Genomic DNA, 27,128 nt, shown 5'->3' with positions numbered 1-27,128 from the left:
CTGACCAATAAAGGAAAGCATACCAAACGCCTTCTTCACTATCCTATCTACCTGAGACTCCACTTTCAAGGAGCTATGAACCTGCACTCCAAGGTCCCTTTGTTCAGCAACACTCCCTAGGACCTTACATTAAGTGTATAAGTCATGCTAAGATTTGCTTTCCCAAAATGCAGCACCTCGCATTTATCTGAATTAAACTCTATCTGCCACTTCTCAGCCCATTGGCCCATCTGGTCAAGATACTGTTGTAATCTGAGGTAACCCTCTTCGCTGTTCACTACACCTCCAATTTTGGTGTCACTATCATGGGGACCGATGATTTGTCATCATCGACGACTCTTCTGACTGCGGGTAGTTAGATCAGCTGAGCATCAGGGAGACTGTGGAATGTCTAAATGTCCACTCATGTGTAATAGAAATCCAGATATTGTGAAAAGTAGCAATGGTCTTTATTTCACGTGTGAAGAATTCTGCTGCTTCATAACAGATTGGAAAATTCAACTCAACTGCATCCCCATTCAAATGAAAAAGAAGAGGCAACAGTGAAAATTCCCAAAGGTTTCATAAAGAAACTAAGCAAACAAATAGATTCCTACAAGCAAACCATGAAGTGGATATATATAACCACTGAAGACATAGAGTGAAGTTCAGTCCAAAAACAATCTCAAGCTGCACCAATATATTCTTCCAATAGTGAAAAATCTTCTGAAGCAAGAATTTGTAACAGGCATGAGTGACAAAATTGTGGCGAACTGTCATTAAGCCAAACTGTACTTTGATAAATCTGCCAAGTCATTGGCAGAGCTGAGCACTGGCCAGCCAGTCATAGTGCAAACATTCAACACTCTCAATAAAAGTCAGACCACATGTGAACTTTGGACATGTAAAGAAGGCAAAAAGCCTTCTACTAGCCAAGAGAGTAATTGAGAAGTTGTCACTTTGATTATATGCAGTTAACAAAATTGACCAGATATGTTGTTGCAGTTGCAAAATTTGATGCAGAACCACGGAAGCTGCTTCGTTGCTGCAGGGAACTGATCAAGAAAATGTGATCTCTCCACAAACAGTGTACAGAATGACCATTAGACTCAGAGTGTAGAATTCCTTGGCAATGGAAATAGATCAGCAACAACAGTTACTGTGGCAACAAAACTCACTAAAGGAGGAGCACGTTCTGGAGAAAGATCACTCTATGAACCAACGGACACCAGATGAACATCTGATGACATTGCACGCAGGTACCATGAGAAGACTTGAATGTTTTATAAACGACATGTGCAATGCATGTGCAGAGAATGATGAAAGGGAGACTGACTTAAGTTAACACATGATTCTGTTAATGAATGTTAAATTTTCTTGTGAACGTGTATTTTGATTACTTGTATAATACAATTGCATATGACAATTGAAACAATTTCTTTTATTAAAAGGAAGATGTTTGGGAAAATGCAGTTATACTTTGTACACTGGCTTGCTTGTTGTAGTCTTATGACTGCTATTTCTTTGATAAGAGCCTTTATTTGCAGTTTTTGATAATCATTAAACACATGATTTAAATACAGTGGGTGGATCACTTCTGACTGAGAATATGCGTGTATGTCTCCCCACCATACTGAATACTATGGTAACCAGTTATACACCTATAAAATATGCAAAGCACTACAACAAAGAACATTTCAGCACAGTACAGGCCCTTTGGCCGTCGATGTTGCGCCAACCTGTGAAACCAATCTGAAGCCCATCTAAGTTACACTATTCCATTTTCATTCATATGATTATCCAATGATCATTTAAATGCCCTTAAAATTGGCAAGTCTACTACTGCTACAGGCAGGGTGTTCCACGCCCCTATTACTTTCTGAATAAAGAAACTACCTCTGACACCTGTCCTATATTTATCACCCCTCAATTTAAAGCTATGATCCCTCATGCTGGCCAGCACTATCCAAGGAAAGTAGCTCTCACTGCCCACCTTTTCTAATCCTCTGATTATTTTAGATGTCTCAATTAAGTCACTTCTCAACCTTCTTCTCTCTAACGAAACAGCTTCAAGTCCCAGTCTTTCCTCATAAGACCTTCCTTCCATACCAGACAACAGCTTAGTAAATCTCCTCTGAACCCTTTCCAAAGCTTCCACATCCTTCCTATAATGCGGTGACCAGGACTGTACATAATACTCCAAGTGCAGCTGCACCAGAGTTTTGTACAGCTGTGAAACTCAACCCCTCTACCAATAAATGCTAACACACAGTATGCCTTCTTAACAACCCTATCAACGTGGGTGGCAACTTTCAGAGATATATGTACATGGACACTAAGATCTCTCTGCTCATTTACACTACCAAGAATCTTACCATTAGCCCAGCACTTAGTATTCCTGTTGACCCTTCCAAATGAAAAACCTTACACTTTTTTGCACTAAACTTCATTTAGATTAGATTACCTACAGTATGGAAAAAGACCCTTCGGCCCAACAAGTTCATACTAACTCTCCGTAGAGTAACCCACCCAGACCCATTCCCCTATGTTTACCCTGAACACTGTGGACAATTTAACACAGCCAATGCACCTGACCTGCACATCCTTGGATTGTGGAGGAAACGAGAGCACCCAGAGCAAACCCATGCAGACACAGGGAGAATGTGCAAACTCCACACAGACAGTCGCCTGAGGCAGGAATCGAACTCAGGTCCCTACTGATGTGAGGCAACAGTGCTAACCACTGAGCCACCATGCTGCCCCCTATCAGCCCAGCTCTGCAGCTTATCTATGTTCCTCTGTAATGTGCAACAAACTTCAGCACTATCCACAACACCACCGACCTTAGTGTCATCTGCAAATTTACTCATCCATCCTTCTACCCCCTCATCCAGGTCATTTATAAAAATGACAAGTTTTCTGCTCTATAGATTTATTCTTGCTGTGAGTTCTTACACATAAATGCTTGAAAATCTTTGGCATAAATATCATGAGTAAACTAAATAGTAGGGAAAACAATGTTTCTCCTTCATCATTTACAATGAGCTCTGGAGGTTGAAGCTTTCCTGACATGCCTGCAGGGTGACACGTGAAGCTTGTAATTAAATTAAATGGCAGGAAGCATCTTATCCATATGCATGACCACACAGGAATTGTAACAGAAAATCCTTTCTTCACAGAGGAGCTTAGATAGTTTGGAATTAAAATATCCCCAAAAGTGTTGGTGAGGTTTTGGAGTGAGGAATGGCAATTGCATTGTGCAGCTGTGAAGGCAAGATGGCTTCCTCTGACCAAATATTTTGTAACAAGAGATTCTCAAATTTTTGTTCCATTATTTCATCAATATTAACAATTTTTTATGCTCGGTTTAATAATAATGACTGGAATTAGTATTAAAAAGTATGATAGTTCTTGAATATGATTAAAGATACTCATGATTCCTTTCCCCAGCCTGTGGAAATATTTCCCAGCTGCACCTCATGAAATAGTTATGATGTAGAAAGATTTCCAATGAATCTATCGGGTAATGATTGTGCTGGTTCTACTCTGCTGGCAGAATCTAATGTGATAAGGGTTAGGTTGGGGTCAGCTAGGGGGTGGGGGAAGCTTGGCTTGGGTTTGGAGGTCAAGAGGAGAGACATCCAACAGCACTGACCCCGTTATATTGGTAGAAATAACTTCTGCAACCAATGTCAATGCTGTGCCGATGGCCATGCACAGATTTCGGAGCTTAGACAGAATGCTGATCATATCCATACAGGCACTTCAGTATTTCGCCCAACGACTGAAGCCTGGAATGTTAAAGTAATACTCCATCATGTAGATCCTCCAATACAGCCTAAAATGCAAAACGTGATACAGGTCGTTCTGGTATAACATGTGTTTCCTTAACATGAATTGGCGATAACATGATTGACGAATTGTGGATGCTGTTTGGATAACGCAAGCTTTCTACTGAGTGCGTATAGCAATTTTCAATAGCAACCTTCTACAGTGCCATTTTTTTTATAGCGCACAGCTTCAGAGGAAAGCAACTGTCCCATTCTACAAGAACGCACTGTAGAGAGTAACTGGTTCTCTTAATGAATCTTCTGGATTTACATTTTAGTAATGACTACTTTTACTATCACATTCAATAATCTTCAACACTTCCTTTTGTATATTATATATAAATAAACTGCATTGAGGATCTTTTCCTACAATTTTGATAGGTTTCTCAATATGTTTGTTCAATGTATATTGTGCTAACTGGTTGACTGTGATGATCCTCAGCATTTTGTTAACTTCTCAGGGGAGGAAGCATTTGTTCCAATCTTTACATACTAAGAAATTAGAGAAACTGGGGAGAAGTTAGTTTGTCAGGAATCAGTGTTGGAATTATCTGAGCTATATTTCACCTTGGTTATTGCATTATTTGCGACAAACTATAAGGTGTATGCTGTAATATTACCAAATTGATTTGACAACAAAGCTAAAGTTTGAAGAGTTTAGATTTATTAAACATTTGAGATTAGGCTATTTAATTAATTGTAAATAAGATAATTTACCCTCATCTTTTCTATGTTGCTGTTTATTTAGCTGGTCTTACTTTCTATACTAAATTTTACATTGGCCATGAGAATGTAGGCTACCTAGAGAGGGTCAGCACCAATATATATTTGGTGTCTACTCAGTTCCTTGTCATCTGAACATCAACAAACTTGGCTGAATTTCAGGACTACTCTTCTTGTCATTAATATAGTGAAAATGGAGACATTATTTTATATGTTTTATTAAATTAAATGGAAAATTATCAGTTCTAGTGTCTCAAAAATATCAGCAGTACTGCCATAAATGCCAGCAAAGGATATCTCTGCTGGCATCATGGTTAAGGTAGACATCAAGATCCACTTCATAGTAATCTGTAAGGACATATCCAAAATGTTTGTAGCAAACGAGACTCTTAGTCAACAGTAATCAAGAATTAAACTTAGAATAATTGATTAGTTCTTTGGAGCAAACACTTTCTCTGTAGTTTATTTATAAGTTTTATTAGCCTTATAATTACTGCATTACAGAATTCGCAGTTTCAGAAGTTGGTCAGCTTAAATTAATTTTCAGAATGGTCTTGCATTAGAATAAATTCAATACCTTGACATCCCTCATTACTCAAAATGATCCATACCATAAAGATATTGTCACAGGACATAAATTTTGGGAAGCATTCCAAAAAAAGAATGACTGCACAAAATTATATTAAATATCATTCACAGTTCTTAGCTGATTTAACTAGTTCAGTCAGTGGCCAGCTGACCAAAAAAGACTACTAGATTCCAAGTTTGATTTGTGCTTAATTCCGGATTTAAACTAGCCAGATAGCAATAGCTGCATCACAGTTCATCTCAATGCTCCTAGGTTTGGGAAGGTAAATTTGGATATGGTTTCTATTTCAGAATATTGTCAAGAAACTCTTGCTGCTAAGGTGTGTGAGAGTGGACAGGTGTCAATTTTGTTGAGTTTCATGGAGAGTTTCCCACTATAAGACCTAACAAGTTTTCTTGAGCTATCACCTCAGTAACCACCAGCCACATCTTTACAGCACCCCAAACTGCAGTTCGATACTGGCCCAATTTTGCCAATTGCCATGGTTAGAGCAACTTGCTGAGATGTCTTGGGATCTCTGGCCCTGGCATTGTCTTTAAAAGTGTATTGCATACCCAGACAAGCTATCCTGCAGTTTATGACATTTGCCTCAGACATGGCAGAGAACAAGAATTTTGTGGCCTGCTTTGTGGACAGAAACATGAAGGGCCTTGTGAAGGGTAGTATGGAGGAAGGCAGTCCCCTTACCTCAGGACCAGCAGAAGAGGCCGTGATACCAGTCCCTGCCAGCCTGGTTTAAGGTTGCCATGTATCCGTGCAGTCTCAGCCATCTGAAGGAATGTCCAGCAATGAAGGAAGAAGGTCAATGACCTTCATGGAACTGCCGGGGTAAATGTCACCATCTGTTCTCTGCTGTGTCATTTGTACTCTCTCAGCTCCTCCCACAAGACCTGTGCTGTACCACTCCTGATATGGCATGCAGCATCTTCCTCAGTCACTCCCAACCATCCCAACATCCACACACCACCAATCCTACATGGCAGCCTCCCCATTCACTTGGGAAAACTCAGCACTTCTCCTCTATCTGCATGAGCTGTACCAGTTACTGTCATATCCTTTTCTCTCAATACAGAAGGAAACAGGCCCGAATTGAACAAGAGGAGACAAGATTGCTGGTGGGCCACCCAACATTTGGGTCCTCACCCCTTTACCAGGAGATGATCCTGGCCACTCTAAGCAGCTGACTGGTATTGTCCAAGACCCTTGATTGATACCAAAGGCTGCCTTTGAATTACTATGCCAGGATCCCCTGGCTGCAGGCTGTCTCCCTTGCCTTAATTGAAGGCTGCTGACAACATTGTGTCAAAACATCCTGGTTTTGTGTCTGCTCTACACAGCAAGGCAAGACAGATGTCCTGTCAGCTGACTGAGGGGGCAAAGTGCAAAAAGGCAAAGCAAGGCAGGGATGCAGGTGGACTCAGTGAATGAGCGCTAAGCGAGCAAGGGAACAGCCCTGAGAGGAAATCTAGTTCAAACAAACAGTGAAGTGGGTGTTTGTCCCTGCAAACAAGGTGTCCTTGCAGCAGCATTTCAATGGTAGATACCAGAGTACTCCGAGAGGTGTCTAAGATATAAACCTATCTGGAGCTCCTGAGTAAAAGGCTGCCAGTCCTCTTTCTACCTGTATCTATCTGTAGCAAATGTTACATCTGAAGGATGTTCACTGAAGGAGATGACTGTCACTGTCACGTTAGCCCCACCACTCCACAGGTCACAATATAATTTTGAAAAAATATTTTTTCCAGTTACTAAGAAAACCAGTTAAATACCTTATCTATATTAGGATTGAAACAGCATGATTGATCAACAAGGTTTCTTAACAAACAGCACATTTGTTATAATATGAAAACAAAACATAATCAATAAAGATGAAATAGTGGTTAACATAAATAGTAATGTAGAAGTATAAATGCTAATATATAAGTTGACAGCAAAGGTAACATGGATAATAAAACAGCAGCAGTGGTCAACACTCTCAATTTTCAGCTGCTTAATTTTCCAGTGAGTAGTTCACCAAATTAACATTAAACATTGGAATTTAAGCTGGTACCTTACACTGGCTTTGCTACTTTTCCAGGGCCCAATACATTTTTGATTTCACAAGAGGAGATAACCCAACTGGAGCTGAAATGGCATGTACTGAAGGTACTGAGAGACTTTTTGATGTGATTACTGCAGAATACAGACGTTACACAATATTGAGAAACAATATGAGGTGAGGGAATTATTTCTGAGATGTACAATAATAAGAGAATATGGAAACTTACAAACAGTACGTATACTTCTTAATGCTTGAAAAGAGGAATGTATGAATTAGTGGAAAATATCAATATTCATGGAAATATAGCCTCATGGCTATCAACATTAAACACAGACATTTATGAATGGGTTCCATTCTTGAATTGAATTGAATTTATTGTCACGTGTACCGAAGCACAGTGAAAAGCTTTGTCATGTGAACAATACAGGCAGATTACAGAGTTAAGTAGCATAGATAGGTAAACAACAGCAAAAACAAAAACCCAGGTACAGGCAAATGTTAAGAGTTTGTGAGTCCATTCAGTATTCTAACAACAGTAGGTTAGAAACTGTTGTGAAACCAGCTGGTGTATGTGTTCAGGCTTCTGTACCTTCTCCCTGATGGTAGAGGTTATAGAAAAACATTGCCAGGGTGGGATGGATCTTTGAGAATGCTGGCGGTCTTTCCTTGGTAGATGGATTCTATTGATGGGAGATTGTCCGGGTTGAGTTCACGACACTCTGTAACCTTCTCTGACCTTGAATGGTACAGTTGCCATACCAGGTAGTGATACATGCAGATAGAATGTTCTCGATGGTGCACCTATAAACGTTGGCAAGGGTATTTGCCATCATGCCAAATTTCCTCAGTTGCCTGAGGAAGGAGAAACATTGTAGAGCCTTTGTAACCAGTGCGTCCATATGAAGAGTCCAAGAAAGCTTGTTGTGGATGACCACTCCCAGGAGCTTGACACTCTTCACTCGTTCCACCTCTGTGCTGTTAATGTGTAGGGGGGCATGAGTAACATCCCACTGAAAGTCAATAATGAATTCCTTGGTTTTGCCGGCATTGAGAGCTAGGTTGTTCTCAGTGCACCATTTTTCTGGGTCTTCCACCTCCCGTCTGTAGTTTGTTTCGTCGCCATCTCAGATTCCACCAACTATGGTGGTGTCATCAGCGAATATGTAAATGGCATTAGTCTGGTAGTTGGCAATGCAGTCATAGGTATACAGTGAGTACAGTAGTGTGCTGGGTACGCACTCCTGGGAGGCTCCAGTGTTGAATGTTAGTGAGGATGAAATATTGTCCCCAGTCTTCACTGACTGTGGCCTGTGGGTCATGATACTGAGGATCCAGTTGCAGAGAGTGGGGCTTAGTCCATCACAAGTTGATTTGGACACAAGTTGTAACGCAAGACAGGACAAAATAGAGGAGCGATTTGTAAGTATAGGAAATATTCATATGTTGGATCTTTAAAATTACATTCTTGTATGAGATCATGTTCTTAAGTGCAAACATTCATAAATCAGATGGTCATAAATCAGGAGCTCCTTAATACTGGTTTGTCACTCTGATAAGCATATTATTATAGATTATCATAAACTTAGTTCCTAAAGGACATTAGGCATTCAGATGTATAGCTAAATATCACAACTAGTTCACATTTTACATCTCATCTAATTCTATATTCCATCATATGTTTCTAAAATTATCACTTTGTAATTTATTAAAACTAAATTCTTTTGCCAACTTCTCCTATTCAACTTGGGGTCAGCTAGTTTGATCAACTCTCTTTATGTCCACCTATCAGCCACCTATTTATTTTTCAATTATTGCTGTGTTTCCATCTCTCACCATTGGATCACTTGATTTAAACTTAAGCCTTCCACTTTGCCTTCTTTCTGGCAGTCCTTCATCACTGTCCACTCTCTCTCTCTACAACAAGTGAACACACCATTTCAATCTTTAATCATCTAATTTAGTTAATGCCTCCACAATCCTAACTGACTCCTTGATGTACTGATTTAGATCACAGAACATAGAACAGTACAGCGTAGAACAGGCCCTTTGACCCTCGATGTTGTGCCGACCTGTGAACTAATCTAAGCCCAAACCCCCTAACACTATCCCATCATCATTGCTGTGCTTATTCAATGATTGTTTACATTTCCCTAATGTGGCTGAGTTAACTACATTGGCTGGCAGTGCATTCCATGCGCTTACCACTCTGAGTAAAGAACCTGCCTCTGACATCTGTCTTAAATCTATCACCCCTCAATTTGTAGCTATGCCCCCTCGTCATCATCCGAGGAAAAAGACTTTCACTGTCTACACTATCTAATCCTTTGATTATCTTGTACGTCTCTATCAAATCCCCTGTTAGCCTTCTTCTTGCCAATGAGAACAGATGTCTCTCAGCCATTCCTCATAAGACCTTCCCTCCAGACCAGGCAACATCCGAGTAAATCTCCTCTGCATCTTTTACAATGCTTCCACATCCTTCCTGAAATATGATGACCAGAACTGTACACAATATTCCAAATGCAGCCGCATTAGCTTTTTGTATAATTGCAACATGATATTATGGCTCCAGAACTCAACCCTCTACCAATAAAACCTAACACACCGTATGCCTTATGAAAAGCACAATCAACCTGGGTGACAACGTTCAGGGATCTATGTACATGGACTTCAAAATCCCTCTGCACATCCACACTACCAAGAATATTTCCATTGACCCAGTATTCCACCTTCCTGTTATTCTTCCCAAAGTGCACCACCTTACATTTAGCTGCATTGAACTCCACTTGTCACCTCTCAGCCCAATCCTGCAGTTTATTCAAGTCCCCCTGCAACCTGCATCATTCTTCCACACTGTCCATTACTCCACCAACTTTAGTGTAATCTGCAAGCTTACTAACCCATCCACCTGTGCCTGCGTCCAAGTCATTTATAAAAATGACAAACAGCAGGAGTCCCAAAACAGATCCTTATGGCACACCACTATTAACGACTCCAGGCTGAATATTTTCCATCACCCATCACTCGCTGCCTTCTTACAGAAAGCCAATTTCCAATCCAAACTGCTAAATCACCCTCAATTCCTTGCCTCTGCATTTTCTCCAACAGCCTACCATGTGAAACCTTATCAAAGGCTTTATTGAAGTCCATGTACACCACATCAAATGCCCTACCCTCATCTACATGCTTGGTCATCTTCTCAAAACACTGAATAAGATATCTGAGACATGACCTGGCCTTGACAAAACCATGTTGACTATCTGTAATCAAATTGCTGCTTGATAGATGATTATAAATCCTATCTCTTATAATCCTTTCCAAACCTTTTCCTACAACAGACATGAAGCTCATGATCGATAATTACCTGGGTTATCTTTACTGTCCTTCTTGAACAAGGCACAACATTTTCAATCCTCCAGTCCTCTGGTACTAAACCTGTAGACAATGGTGACTCAAAATCAAAACCAAAGGCTCTAACACCTCCTCCCTAGCTTCCCAAAGAATCCTCAGATAAATCCCATCCGTCCCAGTGGACTTGTCTACTTTCACGCCTTCTAGAATTGACATCACCTCTTCCTTACTAACCTCAATCCTTTCTAGTCTAATATCTTGTATCTCATTATTCTCTTCTACAATATTCTGTTTTTCCTGACTGAAAACCAATGAGAAATATTCATTTAGCACCTCTCTGATCTCCACAGGGCCCACACACAACTTCCCACTTCTGTCTTTGACTGGCCCTATTCCTACCCTAATCATCCTTTTATTCCTCACATATCTATAGAAAGCTTTAGGGTTCTCCTTTATTCTGCCTGCTAAAGACTGCTCATGTGCTCTCTTTGCTCTTCTTAACTCTCTCTTTAAATCCCTCCTCACTAATCCGTATCTCTCCATCGTGTCTCATCATCACATAAGCCACCTTCTTCCGCTTAACAAGAGATGCAATTTCTGTAGTAAACCCTGGTTCCCTTACCTTATCACTTCCTCTCTGCCTGACAGAGACATACCTATCTGGGACATGCAATATCTGTTTCTTAAACCAGCTCCACATTTTGATTGTTCCCATCCCCTGCATTTTGCTACCCCATTCTATGCATCCTAAGTCTTGCCTAATCGCATTATAATTCTCCTTGCCCCAGCGATAACTCTTGCCCTGTGGCATGTACCTATCCCTTTCCATTGCTAAACTAAATGTAACTGAATTAAGGTCACTCTCTCCAAAGTGCTCATCTATGACTAAATCAAACATCTGGCCTGGTTCATTGTGGCTTCCCCTCTTGTCGGCCCTTCAACATACTGTGCTAGGAAACCCTCCTGTACACATTGGACAAAAATTGATCCATCGGACGTACTAGAGTTATAGCATTTACAGTCAATATTGAAGGAGCTAAAGACCCCATAATGACCACCCTGCTCCTTTCACTTCTACCCAGAATCGTTTTGCTGATCCTCTCCTATACACTCCTGGAACTCTATGAAAAAACTATAAAAATAGGCCTATAAAAAAAACTCTCAGCAATGTGACCTCTCCTCTCCTGATTCTAACCTCATGCCATACTATCTCAGTCCTCGTCAAAAGTTCTTTCAGTCACCGTTATAATATCCTTGACTAACAAGGCCACACCTCCCCCTCTTTTACCACCTTGCCTGCTCTTAATGAAAGATCTAAACCCTGGAACCTGCAACATCCATTCATCACCCTGCTCTATTCATGTCTCCGAAATGGCCACAACATCGAAGTCCCCAGGTACCTATCCATGCTGCAAGCTCACCTACCTTATTTCCGATACTTCTGGCATTGAAGTAGACACACTTCAAACCAGCTTGCCATCTGCCAGCACATTCCTGTGACCATGAAATCCCTGTGCACTGGACTGCACCTCAGGTTCCCATTCCCCTGCTGAGCTAATTTAAACCTAACCAAATAGCACCAGCAAATTTCCCACCCAGGATATTAGTACCCCCCCCCCCCCCCGATTCAAGTGAAGACCATCCTGTTTGTAGAGGTTCCACCTTCCCCAGAATGAGCCCCAATTATCCAAGTATCTGAAACCCTCCCTTCTGCACCATCCTTGCAGCCACGTGTTCAGCTGATATCGCTCCCTATTCCTTGCCTTGCTATCACGCGATCAGAAATTAGATTTCTGATCTAATTTTCTTAAATTAACATATTTCACGCAATGCAAAAATATTTGAATTGGTGAAAATAAACATTTCTTGAAATCGTTGAAACAGGCAAGTTTGATAACTAGCCTCTTTGTCCCAGCTAAGATCTAAAATGAAGAAGTCAGGGATTGTGGAATATTTCTTCACCAGTACACAAATTCAAATGAAGCACAGACATGCTCCCATAACCTTCTGATACTTGTGAATAGGACTTTGGACCACAATCCTTCTGTAATAACCACACAAAATACTTGTCACAGCATTGTTGTGTCAGCTGTATGTAATTCCTGTTTATTTAGTGGGTTAAGTGTTATATGGAATAATATATTGGTGGATGTCTGATAAATCAATTTCGATTTGCAGGAACTGCTCCCCGGGTGATATTCAATTTTGTAATTTAAAACATCTCACAGTGGTCCAGTGGTCTGGAATGTTGTAGTTTTCTTCAGGAATTTAAGTAAGCCTCATTCTGCAAAAGTGTGCAGTTGCCATTAATTGCTTCTGTCCACATGCAAACTCTATTGAAAGCTCATACATTTCAAATTTAAGAAGTAACATATAATAAGCCCTTTTTACCCAATTGCTCACAGCTTCTTAATTTCTCAAGTTCTAACATATTTTGTTTAATTAAACAGTCTTTTAAACTGGAGCTGTTTATTGTTTCAGAAACTGTTTGATGCCAGGTAACCTTCTGAACTTTAAGCAGATTGCTCATGTAGTTCACTAAATTATTGAACCACTTACATCTGGTGATAGATAATATTCCAAAAGTAACTGAGGGTGTTTATCTATTCAGGATTGGAGAACAGTGGACAGTATTCTCCTTGGGATTCTATTTTTCAAATTGTTGAAGCATAGCCTCCAAACAATGTTATAATTACTGTTGTTTCTGTTTAATATATTGTTTTACAACACCGAAGTAACAAGATAGCTCATGCTTATTAACAGATTGTGAATGCAATTGGGTTTCAGCAATGAATTTCTCAATAAATTAGCAACATTACACATTGTTGGGTGAGAGCTCAGATATTTATTAGACTGTTGAAACAGCCAAGCCCAGAGAAAGTGTTGCTTAATTAAGATTTGGAGATGCTGGTGTTGGACTGGGGTGTACCAAGTTAAAAATCACACAACACCAGGTTATAGTCCAACAGGGTTATTTGGAAGCATTAGCTTTCATACATCACATTGTAAACCTTTGCTATCGCGGCATGGTGGCTCAGTGGTTGGCACTGCTGTCTCACAGCACCAGGGTCGCAGGTTTGATTCCAGCCTTGGGTGACTGTGTGGAGTTTGCACATTCTCCCTGTGTCTGCGTGGGTTTCTTCTAGATGCTCTGGTTCCTCCCACAATCCAAGGATGTGCAGGTCAGATGAATTGGCCATGTTAAATTGCCAATAGTGCTAGGTGCATTAGTCAGAGGGAAATGGGTCAGTGTTGACTTGTTGGGCTGAAGGGCCTGTTTCCACACTGTAGGGAATCTAATCTAAATTATGTGTCTTATGATCTTATACTCCACAACCACATGATGAAGGAGCAGTGCTCCTTCCAAATGAGTCTGCTGGATTATAACCTGGTGTTATGTGATTTTTAACTTTGCTTAATTAACAACTCTTACTCTGATGAATAAATTGCAATGGTTATTTATACAAGGTAAAGAGGAGTGGAAGTGCTACCTTTGGGATTGAGGGTAGGACAGGACAAGGGTGCTGTGCAGAAGAGCATAATGGGTGTGGAACATAGTGAGTGTCTGGTAGTGTGTGGTTATGATGGATGAGGGCTAAAGTGCCTCATCGTTTTAACTGTAACTGGCATATAGACCCACAGCACCAAGTGCTTCTTCAGCAGATTGCCTCAGCACCGACAATCCCTTTAGTTATGTCCAAACTTTCTGGGGTTGGTTGACCCACTGCAGCCAGCTTCAGTCTCACCCAATGAGAATCACCTCTACAGCCAGGAATTTAGCCAACTCTTGCAACTTCCCTTTGTTAATTCAAGGAGGCTGGGAAGTCTTACTGCAACTTTACAAGGTGAAATCCTATCACTGGGGAAACTGGGGAAAGTTTTGATCCCCTGATTTAAGTCAAGATATCATATCATTGGAGGCAGTTCAGAGAAGGCTCACAAGGATGAAACCCGGCATGGAGGGATTGTGCTCTGAGCAAGGGCTAAACAGATTGGGATTCCACTGACTGGCGCTGAGAAGAATGGGAGATTATCTCATTAAATTTTCAGGATTCCTAAGGGGCTTGACAGGGTTTAGAGGCGTTTTCATGGTAGAGTCTACGACCAGACTGTATTGTTTTGGAATGAAGTGGTGCCAATTTAAGACTAAGATGAGGATAAATCTCTTCATTCAGAAGGTTGCTTGTATTTCAAACTCCTTGCCACAAAGAGCTGTGGAGCAGAGACCTTGTGCATATTTAAGGTGTGAACAGATAGATTCTTGACCAGTAGGGGAATCAAGAGTTACGGAGAAGGAGCATGAATATTCCATCAGATTAATTTTTGGGATGGCAAGATTATTTTATGAGGAGAGACTGAAAAGTCCAGAACCATAAATTTTAGAGTTTTGAGGAATGAGAATTGACCTCACTACAAAATTGCGAAGGATATGGCACCATGGATATAAATAAGATCTGTCTTCTGACTGGCATGCGTAGAAGCTGGGACACAGTTTCAGAACAATTTAAGATCAAGACAAAAAGGGGCGGATGAATTATTGAACCTCTGCAGCCTTTTAGAAATAGCCATTTGGATACAGAACTGGCTCGAAGGTAGAAGACAGAGGATTGTGGTGGAGGGTTGCTTTTCAGACTGGAGGCCTGTGACCAGTGCAGTGCCACAAGGATCGGTTCTGGGTCCACTACTTTTCATCAATTATATAAATGATTTGGATGTGAACATAGGAGGTATAGTTAGTAGGTTTGCAGATGACACCAAAATTGGAGGTGTAGTGGACAGCGAAGAGGGTTACCTCAGAGTGCAACAGGATCATGATCAGATGGGCCACTGGCTGAGGATTGGCAGGTGGAGTTTAATTTAGATAAATGTGAGGTGCTGCACTTTGGAAAAGAAAATCATAGCAGGACTTATGCACTTAATGGTAAGGTCCTAGGGAAAGTTGCTGAACAAAGAGACCTTGGAGTGCAGGTTCATAGTTCCTTGAAAGTAGAGTCGCAGGTAGTGAAGAAGATGTTTGGTATGCTTTCCTTTATTGGTCAGAGTATTGAGTACAGGAGTTGGTAGGTCATGTTGCAGCTATACAGAACATTAGTCAGGCCACTTTTGGAATACTGCATGCAATTCTGGTCCCCTTCCTATCGGAAAGATGTTGTGAAACTTGGAAGGGTTCAGAAAAGATTTACAAGGATGTTGCCAGGGTTGGAGGATTTGAACTATAGGGAGAGTTTGAATAGGCTAGGGCTGTTTTCCCTGGAGCGTTGGAGGATGAGGGGTGACTTTATAGAGGTTTATGAAATCATGAGGGGCATAGATAGGATAAATAGACAGTCTTTTCCCTGGGGTGGGGGAGTCCAGAACAAGAGGGTATAGGTTTAGGGTGAGAGGGAAAGGTATAAAAGGGAAATAAGGGGTAACCTTTTCACACAAAGGGTGATGTATCTATGGAATGAGCTGCCAGAGGAAGTGGTGGAGGCTGGTACAATTGCAGTATTTAAAAGGCATCTGGATGGGTATATGAATAGGAAGGGTTTGGAGGGATATGGGCCAACTGCTGGCAAATGGGACTAGATTTGGTTAGCATATCTGGTCAGTATGGATGGGTTGGACTGAAAGGCCTGTTTCCGTGCTGTCTATGACTCTATGACTCGAGAGAAAGGAATGCCAATCAATGAGAATATTCAAGACACTAACTGATAGATTTCAGAATACATCAAAGGATATGGGAGGTTGTTGATGTGGGAGTAGATGATCATCTATGATCAGTTTTAATGGTAGTGTAGTTTTGATAGGCTGAATGGTCATTCACCTCCAATATCCTATGTTTGAGTGTTCTGAATTCACACTTCCAGCAGCATAGAACCATTGCAGCTGAGGAATGATGGCAAAAATCCAACTGTAAGTGCATGTTGTGTGAATCCAGAATCTAGCAACTTCTGGGCCTTTTTTTTTCATTTGCCTTCTATTAATTAACACCCGGGAATGTTTACAAGAAGAAAGCGTCATTTTAGGACAGCCCAGGATTCATGCAGGTCAGGCAGCATCCGAGGAGAAGAAAAATCGACGTTTCGGACAAAAGCCCTTCATCAGGAATGAGGTTCATTACTGATGAAGGGCTTTTGCCCAAAACATTGATTTTCCTGCTCCTTGGATGTTGCCTGACCTGCTGTGCTTTTCCAGCACAACTCTAATATTGACTCTAATCTCCATCATCTGCAGTACCCACTTCCACCTGCCCAATTATATGAACAGTTGTCTCCATTAAAATCCCACTTTGCTGTCACAGTTTTAGGTCCCAGGGCACACACAGCAGAGCAGGTCAGAGCATATCCATTCAGTGAATTTATTTCACATAGTCCTTTAGAGAGTTGAACTATCCCTGTGTATAAAGTCCCACAACTCCTTGGCAAGGGCTGTCAGGTATCCTTTGGGAGACGACATTTGTCCTTGCAATGTGTGGTCAGGCGTACCATGAGATTATTCAAAGAAAAATAATGTCCTCGAAAGTACCTATTACCAATGGAACAGTGAAACTGTCAAAGACTGGTTAAACATCAACAAACTGTCAAATGCCTGCCAAACTGTCAAAGAACTGTCAAACTGTCAAGGTATTTATTATAAGCAATAGGATTTCTGTTACTGGAGAAGGTTTGCATGCCCGATTTCATAAAGATTCATCATGACCATGGGATGCTTTCCATCTCAGTTTAATTGACAGCTACAAATGGTTTTTGATTCTTTAATGTGGGAGTGGGTTTCTTCCACTAGAATAATATGTTTGTTTTGACAAGGTTTTATTGAGGTTAGGAATGCAAATGTAGTAAATGTGTTTTTATGAATAAGAGTGTATTTCTCAACAGGCTTGTATCTGCAATACACATTGCAAACTATATCTACCAGAATTCTGTTCTGAATCCTACATCTTTTGTGGCTGAGTTTTAGCTGGGTTTTTCTGAGAGAATCTCCTTGCGAAACCAAACAAGTTTTCTCACTATATCTTACCTCATTAAATGGATGACCCTGCCCTATGGTACACATTACTTCTGATTTCCATCCCATTTTACCAGGTGATGTCTTGAAAAAACTTTTCCCAAGAAGATGGTCAAATTGTGAAAGGTCAAATCTCTGTGCTCCTAACCCAGGAATAAAAATCACAGCCATTGTTTTCTCAATATCGAAGCTGTAATAGACAACTCTTTAAGTAACTGTGCAATTTCTACAAATGGGTATGCAGCTTCAAAATTATGGGCCATCCACTTAAGATGGAGATGTGGATTTTGTTTTCGTTATTAGTTATTAGAATTCACCTCCCTGACTGCGATGGGTTGAGTCATTGGATATATTGGAGGCTAAGTTAGACAAGTTTTTCATTTGTGAGAAAATCAAGGGTTATGGATTCATAAATAAAGCAAGCAAAAATAAAAAGCACAACCAAATTCCTGGACCAGTTACTGTCCAAAGAATGTAAACCTCCAATCTCAACAGGAATCGACACAACAGCAAATGTTTCTGTTGCTCATTTTGCTTCCATTCCCTACACTGAGGACAAGATTTATACATACAGTCATGGAGACGCACAGCACAGAAACAGATCAGTTAGTCCAACTTGTCCATGCCAAACAAATATCCTTAATTAATCTAGCCCCATTTTCCAGCACTTGGATCAAATCCCTCTAAACCATTCTTATTCTTGCACCCACCCAGGTGTCTTTTAAATGTTGGAATTGTACCAGTCTTCACCACTTCCTCTGGCAGCTCATTCCATATGCGCACCACCCTCTGTGTGAAAAAGTTGTCCCTTAGATCCCTATTAAATCTTTTCCTTCTCACCCTAAACCTGTGTTCTAGATGGTTTGGACCCCCCCACCCTGGGGAACATTATCTTGGCTATTCAGCCTATCCATGCTCCTCATGGTTTTATAAACCTCTACGATGTCACCCCTCAGACTCTGATACCCCAGGGAAAATATCCCCAGCCTATTCAGCCTCTCCCTATAGCTCAAACCCTCCAACCCCTAAACCTAGGGTATAGGTTTAAAGTGAAAGAGGAAAGATTTAAAAGGGATCTGAGGTGCAATCTTTTCTCTGGCAGAGGGTGGTGCATGTATGGAATGAGCTGCTAGTGGAAGTGGTGGAGTTGGCTGACAACATTGAAAAGGCATCTGGCTGGGTACATGAATAGGAAAATTTAGAGAGATATGGGCCAAATGCTATCAAGTGAAACTAGATCAGTTTAGGAAGTCTGGTCAGCGCGGATGAGTTGTACTGAAGAGTCTGTTTCCATGCTGTATAAGTCTATGACTCTATGAATAGGTCAGAGGCTCGGAACACTGCAGCAAGTAACTCTGCCCTTGACTCAGCAAAGCCTGTCCACCAGCTACAAGGCAGAAGTCAGGAGTGTGGTAGAATACACCCCATTTGCCTGGATAGGTGCAGCTCCAATGACACTCAAGAGTCTTGACACCATCCAGGACAAAGCAGCCCACTTGATTGGCACCACATCCACAAGCATCCACTCACTCCACCACTGATGCTCACTAGCAGCAGTGTATATTATCTTCAAGTTGTATCGCAGAAATTCACCAACGATCCTTAGACAGCACCTCCCAAACTCACAACCGCCTCCATCTAGGAAGCCAAGAGTAACAGATATATGGGAACACCACTATCTGCAAGTTCCCCTCCAAGCCAATCACATCCTGTCTTGAAAATGGATTGCTCGTCCTTCACTGTCACTGGGTCAAAATCCTGAAATTCCCTCCCTCAGGGCATTGTGGGTCAACATGCAGCTCAACACCACCTTCTCAAGGGCAACTAGAGATGAGCAACAAACATGGTCTAGCTACCAACCCCATGAAAAGAGAAAAATGAAAAGAGAAAAAATTTGCCATTACACCTAACATGTCAACTGATCGAGTATTCAAAGTAAGCAGACCTCAGTTCAAAAATCCATATTGTTAAAAACCTATTTGCTACATTTAACATCCTTTACACCCTAAAAAAAAAGCATCTGTATTCATACTCATATTTGAATGAGTTTATAATCACTTTGAACTGTCAACCAAACTTTGAACTGATACTGTGATAATGAAAGCTTATGATTATTGCAGCATTAATTCTGTCATGATAATTCTCAGTTTATGTCAAGCAAAGTGAAACATTAAGTTTTTTTTAAAAGAAAAGCTTGGACAGGCCTTTCAAATATTTTAAGCACAGTGATTTAAATATTTGACAGTTCTTTTGCTATCTCTCTTGGCAGTTCCAGTGGGGTTATGCAATTTTTACACACAATCATGTCCACTTCTAACAATCCCAAAAGGCGCCTGACCTCTGGAAAAGATATCCCAAGATCATATACAAAAAGTCTCCAGACCTCTCCCAAGACCTCCCCTAGCTTTGGACCTTCTTTAACCAGTTTTACAGTGTACAAGTTATTCTTTGTATATTCCGTTTGTGAAAGTCAGATCTGACTAAGCCAGCTGTACTTTAACATGTCCAGTTGCCCCAGTGAATCACTATATGGAAATTAGAACCTGTACCCATTTCCTTCATTCTAAAAAAAGGTGAGGAGCATTGATATCTCCGCTGTTGATTTTGCTGGAATATGAAATTTCAGTATACATGAAAATCCAGGTCCAAGAGTTCAACCATACAATGCATCACAGTTTTATAATTAGATGATGTGCATGCAAGGCATTTATTGCAGTGTGATTTTGCCATCTTTTCCTAGATTATATCAGGCAGCATTGAAAATCTGGACATTAGGGGAGCAAAATGAAACAGCCCGCTCTGCATATATGGGCAAAATATCTGGAATATTAACAGGCCATACCATATAATCCTCCAGAATAAGCCTCAAAATCATGTGAAAATAGAGAAAGCTCCCTTTGGAAAAATAGTGTTTGCTATATCTTTGATTTTAAATTCAACCAAACCTTATAATAGAGCACAAGATAAATGCAAACCTAAAATACTCAAAGCATATTTCTCTTGGATATCTGCACATTTAGAGTGGCAAAAGTACACACCTTTGTTCACTTAGAATAAAACTAAAACAGCAAACCTTATTACTTTTAAATGTATTTTGGCACAATGCAAACATCAAATCATAAATCCATGCCTTATTTGCTAAGCTTCAAAACAGTTTCCTGACTAAACCGTTTTCAAAGAAATACATTTCTGCCATTGCTCTGTACAACTCTCAGTAAAGCATTATTCCCTGCCCTCCAGTCCTCCATGTCTTGGATTTCTTTCATTCACCAATGCATGAATCATTTTTACTTCCTGTTTCTCCAAGGTATTTCCTGCTTAGCTGTGTGAAATAATCCCATTGCTAAAGCACAGGATTAGGAACTTGGTCAAGTTTCACTTTAACAACTCTCCATTTCAGTTGCACAATTTTTCATATCTAATTGACAGTAAAAAGGCACCAAATCACCAACTGTTCACCCTGCAATTTCCTCTAAACATTTGTCTTCTGGACAATGAAAGTTCTATGAATGTTGATATTTTTTCCTCACAGTTTAATGCACTTTCTACAAGAGTTTAGCTTGAAAATAGCTTGACCAACAGAGGACTGAATGCCTATAAGTTGCATTTTTATTTTACTTAGCAAGATAAAAATATGCTCACAATTGTGAAAGTAGTGGAGGAAAAAGATTTCAGATTGATTTTGAGGTGGTTTTTAAAGCCGAGTTGGGAGAAATTTCAGATTATGGGACTGAAATGATTGAAAGCGGAATGGCTGAAGGTAGAACTAAAGGAGAGGAGTTAAAAGACTGCCAGAATTGGAACAGATCAGGACTGGTGAAGAATGTTTCAAATCTAAAAGGTAATGAGACATCTATAGATGAACACAATTGGTAAAGGGCAATCAATAATGGACGACCGAGTATCATGGATAGAGATTTTGAAGACGAGAGGGGTAGGTTGGATAGAGGCTGGCAATGTTGGAGAGTTGGAAATAAGTCTTCCACATGGTAACTGGAATGGTGAATGAAGCTCAGATCATACACTGGAACATTGAGCTTAAGCAATAACCAGGAAGAAGGATGGAGATGGACGTGTAAGAAAGAACATTTGATTGAAACCAAAGGCATGGTTTTTGCTAAACTCATGGAAATTTGATCATTTTTGGTCAAGGAGAAAGTGAGGTCTGCAGATGCCATTCTTGGTCATCCTAAACATATCTCAGCTATGCAAGCCAGTTTTATGGAAGTGGTGAAGTAAGACCATCAAAACAGATTAGGAATATTGCAGGTTCAATCCTTGATGATGCTGAAGCAATTTATCTCCGTTTGATTGGTTTAGGGGAATTCATTTTGTCAGACAGGAGGAAGAATCTGTTGAGTTTTTGATTATTACCCGATAAATGTAGTCATTAGAATCATTGAATTTATTTCTTTTTTAACAACAGTAACTGTATTATAAAGTGTTTACTTAACAATTAAATGTGTATTTGAAACAGCCTAAGGTCATGAAGGTTAGTGCACAAATGAAAGTACTTCTTGATTTATCAAATGAAGACATGGTTTGGATTAACTGAAATGCTTATCAAACAACCTGTTGTATCTCACTATCTGAGTTGAATATGAACAGGGACAACTCATATATACCAGAAAATGACTGGCATCTATGGTACTGTATCCCATTATGAATCAACTCTTTCAGAAGACAAAAGATGGTGGGGGAAGATACATAAGAAAAGTTCATTTGTGCTGCTGTGCTCTTACCTTGCTCAAGTGTTTGGGTTTGTATTAAATACTTCCTCCATTGCTGAAATATTAAGATGGCAAGATTTTCATAAGCTAAATTTGATATTTTAAATGAAATTATTTTATTAAATACTGTATGAGTATTATTAATTTGAAAAAGGAAGAATTTGCTTGTATTTTACCTTTTGAAAGTCACAATGAATAAGATCTATTGAATATTAATTAAAGGGCAGAAACGATGAACAGCAAATGAACTTCCTTGGAAAATGGTTTGGTTTTCTGAGAAATAATTTTCCACTTAAATATGCTTTCACAATAGTTCAGTGCTGCTTTGCTGAAGCTTGCATATTTTCAGATTTGAAAAACAGAAAGGCTGGTCCAGAATTTGAAATATTTATTGCACGCAAATATCTCAGTGTATAGTTGTCTGTGGTTTGAGTAATAATAACATAGCACACATTTTTGGTTTATAATTTTGCCTTTCAGAACTGACTGCATAATATAAAGAAACAAGAAACTGCAAAGACACTATTGGTTTCACTTTGACAAATTCACTGAATTAAATATCAGTACCTCCACTAACCTTTCATCTTTCTGACGTGCCTCGCATAATCCTTACTGAGTTCACTGCTATAATTCCTTCATCAACGCTGAAAAGACATTCCTCTGGTGGAAGCATAGGGCTGTTCTTTTTAAAAAAACTTTAATGATATTTCAAAAGCTCTAGGATGAGTATAAATCCAGATGTGAAATCTGGGTTTATTTAAACATATGCACTTTTGTGGCACCTCACTAAACTCTACTGGGATTAGAACTAGATAAACAATATTCTTTTCCACATCAAGAGTTTTCGAGAGCCATTGTCATTGAGGATCACATTGACTTTGATTGCCTGAGGGCATGGACCCTCAATCTGCCTTAATATACAATTCAAAATACAAACAGATCAACCATGAACTTATTGAAAGGTAGAGCAGGCTTGAAGGGCCAAATAACCATGTTCTGCTCTTATTTTATATGTTGGTAATTATCATTTACCAGCCCTGGTCGAAGATGGGAATGAAAGCAGTAGAAAGATAATTTAGCACAGGGCCAGAGGTTCACAACTTCACTTTAGCGAAAAGAATTCTAGCTCATTCATCATAAATCAGTTTCTATAAGGGAGTTAAAACAGACATGAATTTTTTTTTATATAATTGTAAAGGATCTAGTCCCTGTTTTAGATGCTGCCAGGAAGAAATAACCCCATCCAATTTCAGGTCAGACATATTTAAAGCACTTTTAGCATCTGTGCTCTAACAGAAAAAAGTATTAATTCAAATTGGTTAAGAATGCAATAACCTGGCATTGGAAGAAAGAAAATGTTGATGTGGGAACTCATTTTGAATAATTCACCAAATCCAAAAAACTGCAATAGAGAGTGAGCAAAGAGTGAAGCTTTCTCGAAGCCAAAAGAGAAAATGCAGGAAAATCTCAGCAGGTCTGGCAGCATCTGTAAGGAGGAAAGGGTCAGTTAGACTCGAAACGTCAGCTCTTTTCTCTCCTTACAGATGCTGCCAGACCTGCTGAGATTTTCCAGCATTTTCTTTTTTGGTTTTAGATTCCAGCATCCGCAGTAATTTGCTTTTACCCAAGCTTTCTTGAAGCACTTGCTCTTGCAATCACATTTGGATAGGAGCTTCCAATCACAGACTTATAGCTTTGTGACAAAAGATGTACATTTTTGTTCAATATCTTGAATAAAATGGTACACATGTATGTAACAATGACACTTTATCATGGCAAATTATTTATGGAGAGCATGAGGGCCATTTATCATATTCACCTTTGCACCTTTGCCATGCAAAGATTTTTTTGGCAAAATATACTTGACAAAATATACTTTTATAGTTATAAAAATAACTATTTATAAGCAACTCTTCACACAAAAATAAGACAAAAAGTGACAAATTAAAATAAAAAAAAGACTACTTAAGAAAGGAGAACTAGGAATGGTTTAAGGAATTAATATATGCTTTGGAATGCTCACAGTTTCTGACAGGTTTGGATGAAACAGTTAGCTATGTCCCTTTTGTAAAACTTCAAGATCTGACATTTTCTCTGAACATCATAGGTTCCAATTTGTTTAAGCAGATTGCCAGGACTGAAAACTGTCAGCCAGCTCTGTAGTTTTATGACATAGGATTTCTTACGACCACTTTGGGCCGAATCTTAATGTGTTTTTTGGCTAAGTGCGAATTGTATCAAGTTTTTGGGAGGGTTTATCACCGTGAGGCCCAGTGAGAAACTCTCCTCACCGCCCAATGAATACATAAAAGATGCAGCAAGTTGTTCCTGATTTCAAGATAGGCCTCATTGGACTTCTTACATAATTCTGCCAGAAATCTTGCCCATATAATGTTCTTCCCCAAGTTTAAAGTAACGTTTCTGACTGGCCACATAGTTTATCCAAAGACTGGACAGGAAAAGCTGCAACTGTGAAAGGACTGAAGGTTTCTAAACATGCTTGTGATGGTGAATCCATGAAAATATTGAAAATAAAGGCCCCAAAACATACATTAATGTGGACCCAGAATATACTTCAATTATAAGGCAAACATAACAACAGAAATTAATTTAAGATCTCAGGTCTTATCACAACATGATCAATAGCATAAATATTTCATATCTTCAATAGTGGAATTGGCTTGATGAGTTGATGAGCAATAATGACAAGTGAACAGTGGTGAAACCCAAACTGAAGTATTGATGATTCTTGAATGTTAAATATATTAGAAAACAACAAAAAAAGGTGTAAGGTGTTTTTAATATAATTCTTGCATTCCAAACTAACACCTGTTTATTTCCATTTTGATTTCTCTGCATAGCACAAAAGTGGACATGATAATGAGTTTTTAATCTGGAGCTTTCAAGATGAGCTTCAGTAATCATTCAAAGCTTCCAAATATAAAAGTTTCTGGTTTCAGTTTTACATTTAGGTCTGACAAGATTATCGGCATTTGTGATTGACTCTTAAATACTGGGATACACTAATTGGCAATACATATGCACTTGATCTTCATTGTCACATTTTTGGCACACCAAGACATTGCCTTTTTCTGTTTGATTGAAAGAGGTTTAATGAATTGGGATTGTTATCAGTCCCACACTCTCTATTCATTTTCATTCATTTTGTAGGACAGATAATCATTAGTTGCAAGCACACAATTACCTGCATTACACACTGACTGTGCTGTTCCCCACTGGTGAATTGGATCCAAGAATCAAACCTTAAATTGTTTTAACTATCGCTTAGGCTTGACCTTCACTGGACTTTTGAACAAAATATAAACTTGGAAGAGAATGATTGAATCTGCTTCCATCCTTTGTCCCCTGCATTGCATCATCTACATCCGCTGCCTTGGCAAAATCATCCCATGGTATAGGCCCAACTACTACAGATGAAACACAGCTCTCCTATTACATCCAGGGATTATCAAGTCATGAATGAAGAATGTTCTTCAACTTAAAATCAGCAGAACCAAGACCATCCCATTTCCAAACTCTACCTTCCAGCTTTAAATTCCACACCTTTCCTCAAGTAACCAAGTGATGTGCAGCTTTAATGCCGTACATGGGTCCAAGTTGAACTTCATTTCAAATGGACTGCATATTGTATTCATTATAATTGTCTACTTTAACTTCTGCAACACCAGCCTTATCAATTCTTCAGTTTCACTGAGCCCTCATTCATTTCCAATGTTTTTTAAGCCAGCCCCGAGTGCCATCTAAGGTAATTCCTTACCCAAACTCTGATGCTCACCAAAGTTTTACTCCTCTCTGATGATGAATTACTATGATATAATCTAGGATTTAAAATGCTTGCCCTAATTTAAAAGTTCTTTCCTTACCTGTGTAATTTCCTCGAGCTGTTAACAAGTTATAATACAAGCTTATTTCTACGCATAATGATGCAATACATAGTTAACATTTAAATGGTTACTTCTGGCGATTTTCAATGGGGCAGTGCTCTGCAGAATCTCCAATTTCCCAGGTAATTCCCTCTGAGTTTGCTATGTCAGATATTTCCCATCAATGATACAGAAACATCTACCTTGCCATTGGAAAGGCTAAGCCAGAATGATCTTTCTGCTACTCTGGATGCTAGAACAAAATGTTGCTTTTGTCGTGGAATAATTTCATACATCATGTTAATCTGAACCAAGGATAATGCATGCTGATTTCTTTTGTCCTAGAATCTTGAAGAATCATAACCCTTATATAAAATGTCGTAAATCATTGCATCACTGCTGCGAAAACGCAAAGAGAAAAACAGGGCTTCTTGCCTATGGTTTACCTTTCTGCACAGTCTAGTGAGCAGTTTACTCAGTCTACTAGGCCTTCTCATTCACAGAATCTCTTGCACAAGACAATGAAAAAGATGAGGAAAAATGAGAAACAAAACTCATAACCCAATCTTTGCAAGATTAAAATAGAAATATTTGCAAACTGTGGACAGATATCATATGATCAAACAACAAGTTATAACATGAACAGATGTAAAGTAGTCATATAGAACATAGAACATAGAACAATACAGCACAGAACAGGCCCTTCGGCCCACGATGTTGTGCCGAACATTTGTCCTAGCTTAAGCACCCATCCATGTACCTATCCAATTGCCGCTTAAAAGGTCACCAAAGATTCTGACTCTACCACTCCCACAGGCAGCGCATTCCATGCCCCCACCACTCTCTGGGTAAAGAACCCACCCCTGACATCTCCCCTATACCTTCCACCCTTCACCTTAAATTTATGTCCCCTTGTAACACTCTGTTGTACCCGGGGAAAAAGTTTCTGACTGTCTACTCTACCTATTCCTCTGATCATCTTATAAACCTCGATCAAGTCACCCCTCATCCTTC

General features: G+C 39.6%; 1 protein-coding gene across 10 annotated transcripts in view; it reads right to left on the bottom strand.

The window, feature by feature from the left end:
• The window catches only part of LOC122549771 (histone deacetylase 9-like), a 789,364-nt gene that overhangs the window by 234,460 nt on the left and 527,776 nt on the right, over positions 1-27,128 (bottom strand). Inside the window, exon 14 of one of the 10 annotated variants that reach the window (XM_043689774.1) lies at positions 8,200-8,512. The exons of the other annotated variants lie outside the window; for them this stretch is intronic. Within the exon in view, the coding sequence (XP_043545709.1) occupies positions 8,360-8,512 (153 nt within the window). The 3' untranslated portion in view covers positions 8,200-8,359. Of the gene's footprint in view, positions 1-8,199; positions 8,513-27,128 lie in introns of those variants that run through there. 10 annotated transcript variants of the gene reach the window in all.

This window comes from Chiloscyllium plagiosum, chromosome 5 (assembly GCF_004010195.1).
Source record: "Chiloscyllium plagiosum isolate BGI_BamShark_2017 chromosome 5, ASM401019v2, whole genome shotgun sequence".
NCBI classification, from domain to species: Eukaryota; Metazoa; Chordata; class Chondrichthyes; order Orectolobiformes; family Hemiscylliidae; genus Chiloscyllium; species Chiloscyllium plagiosum.
Note: the sequence above shows the minus strand (reverse complement) of the source record. Positions and strands in the feature narration are given on the sequence as shown.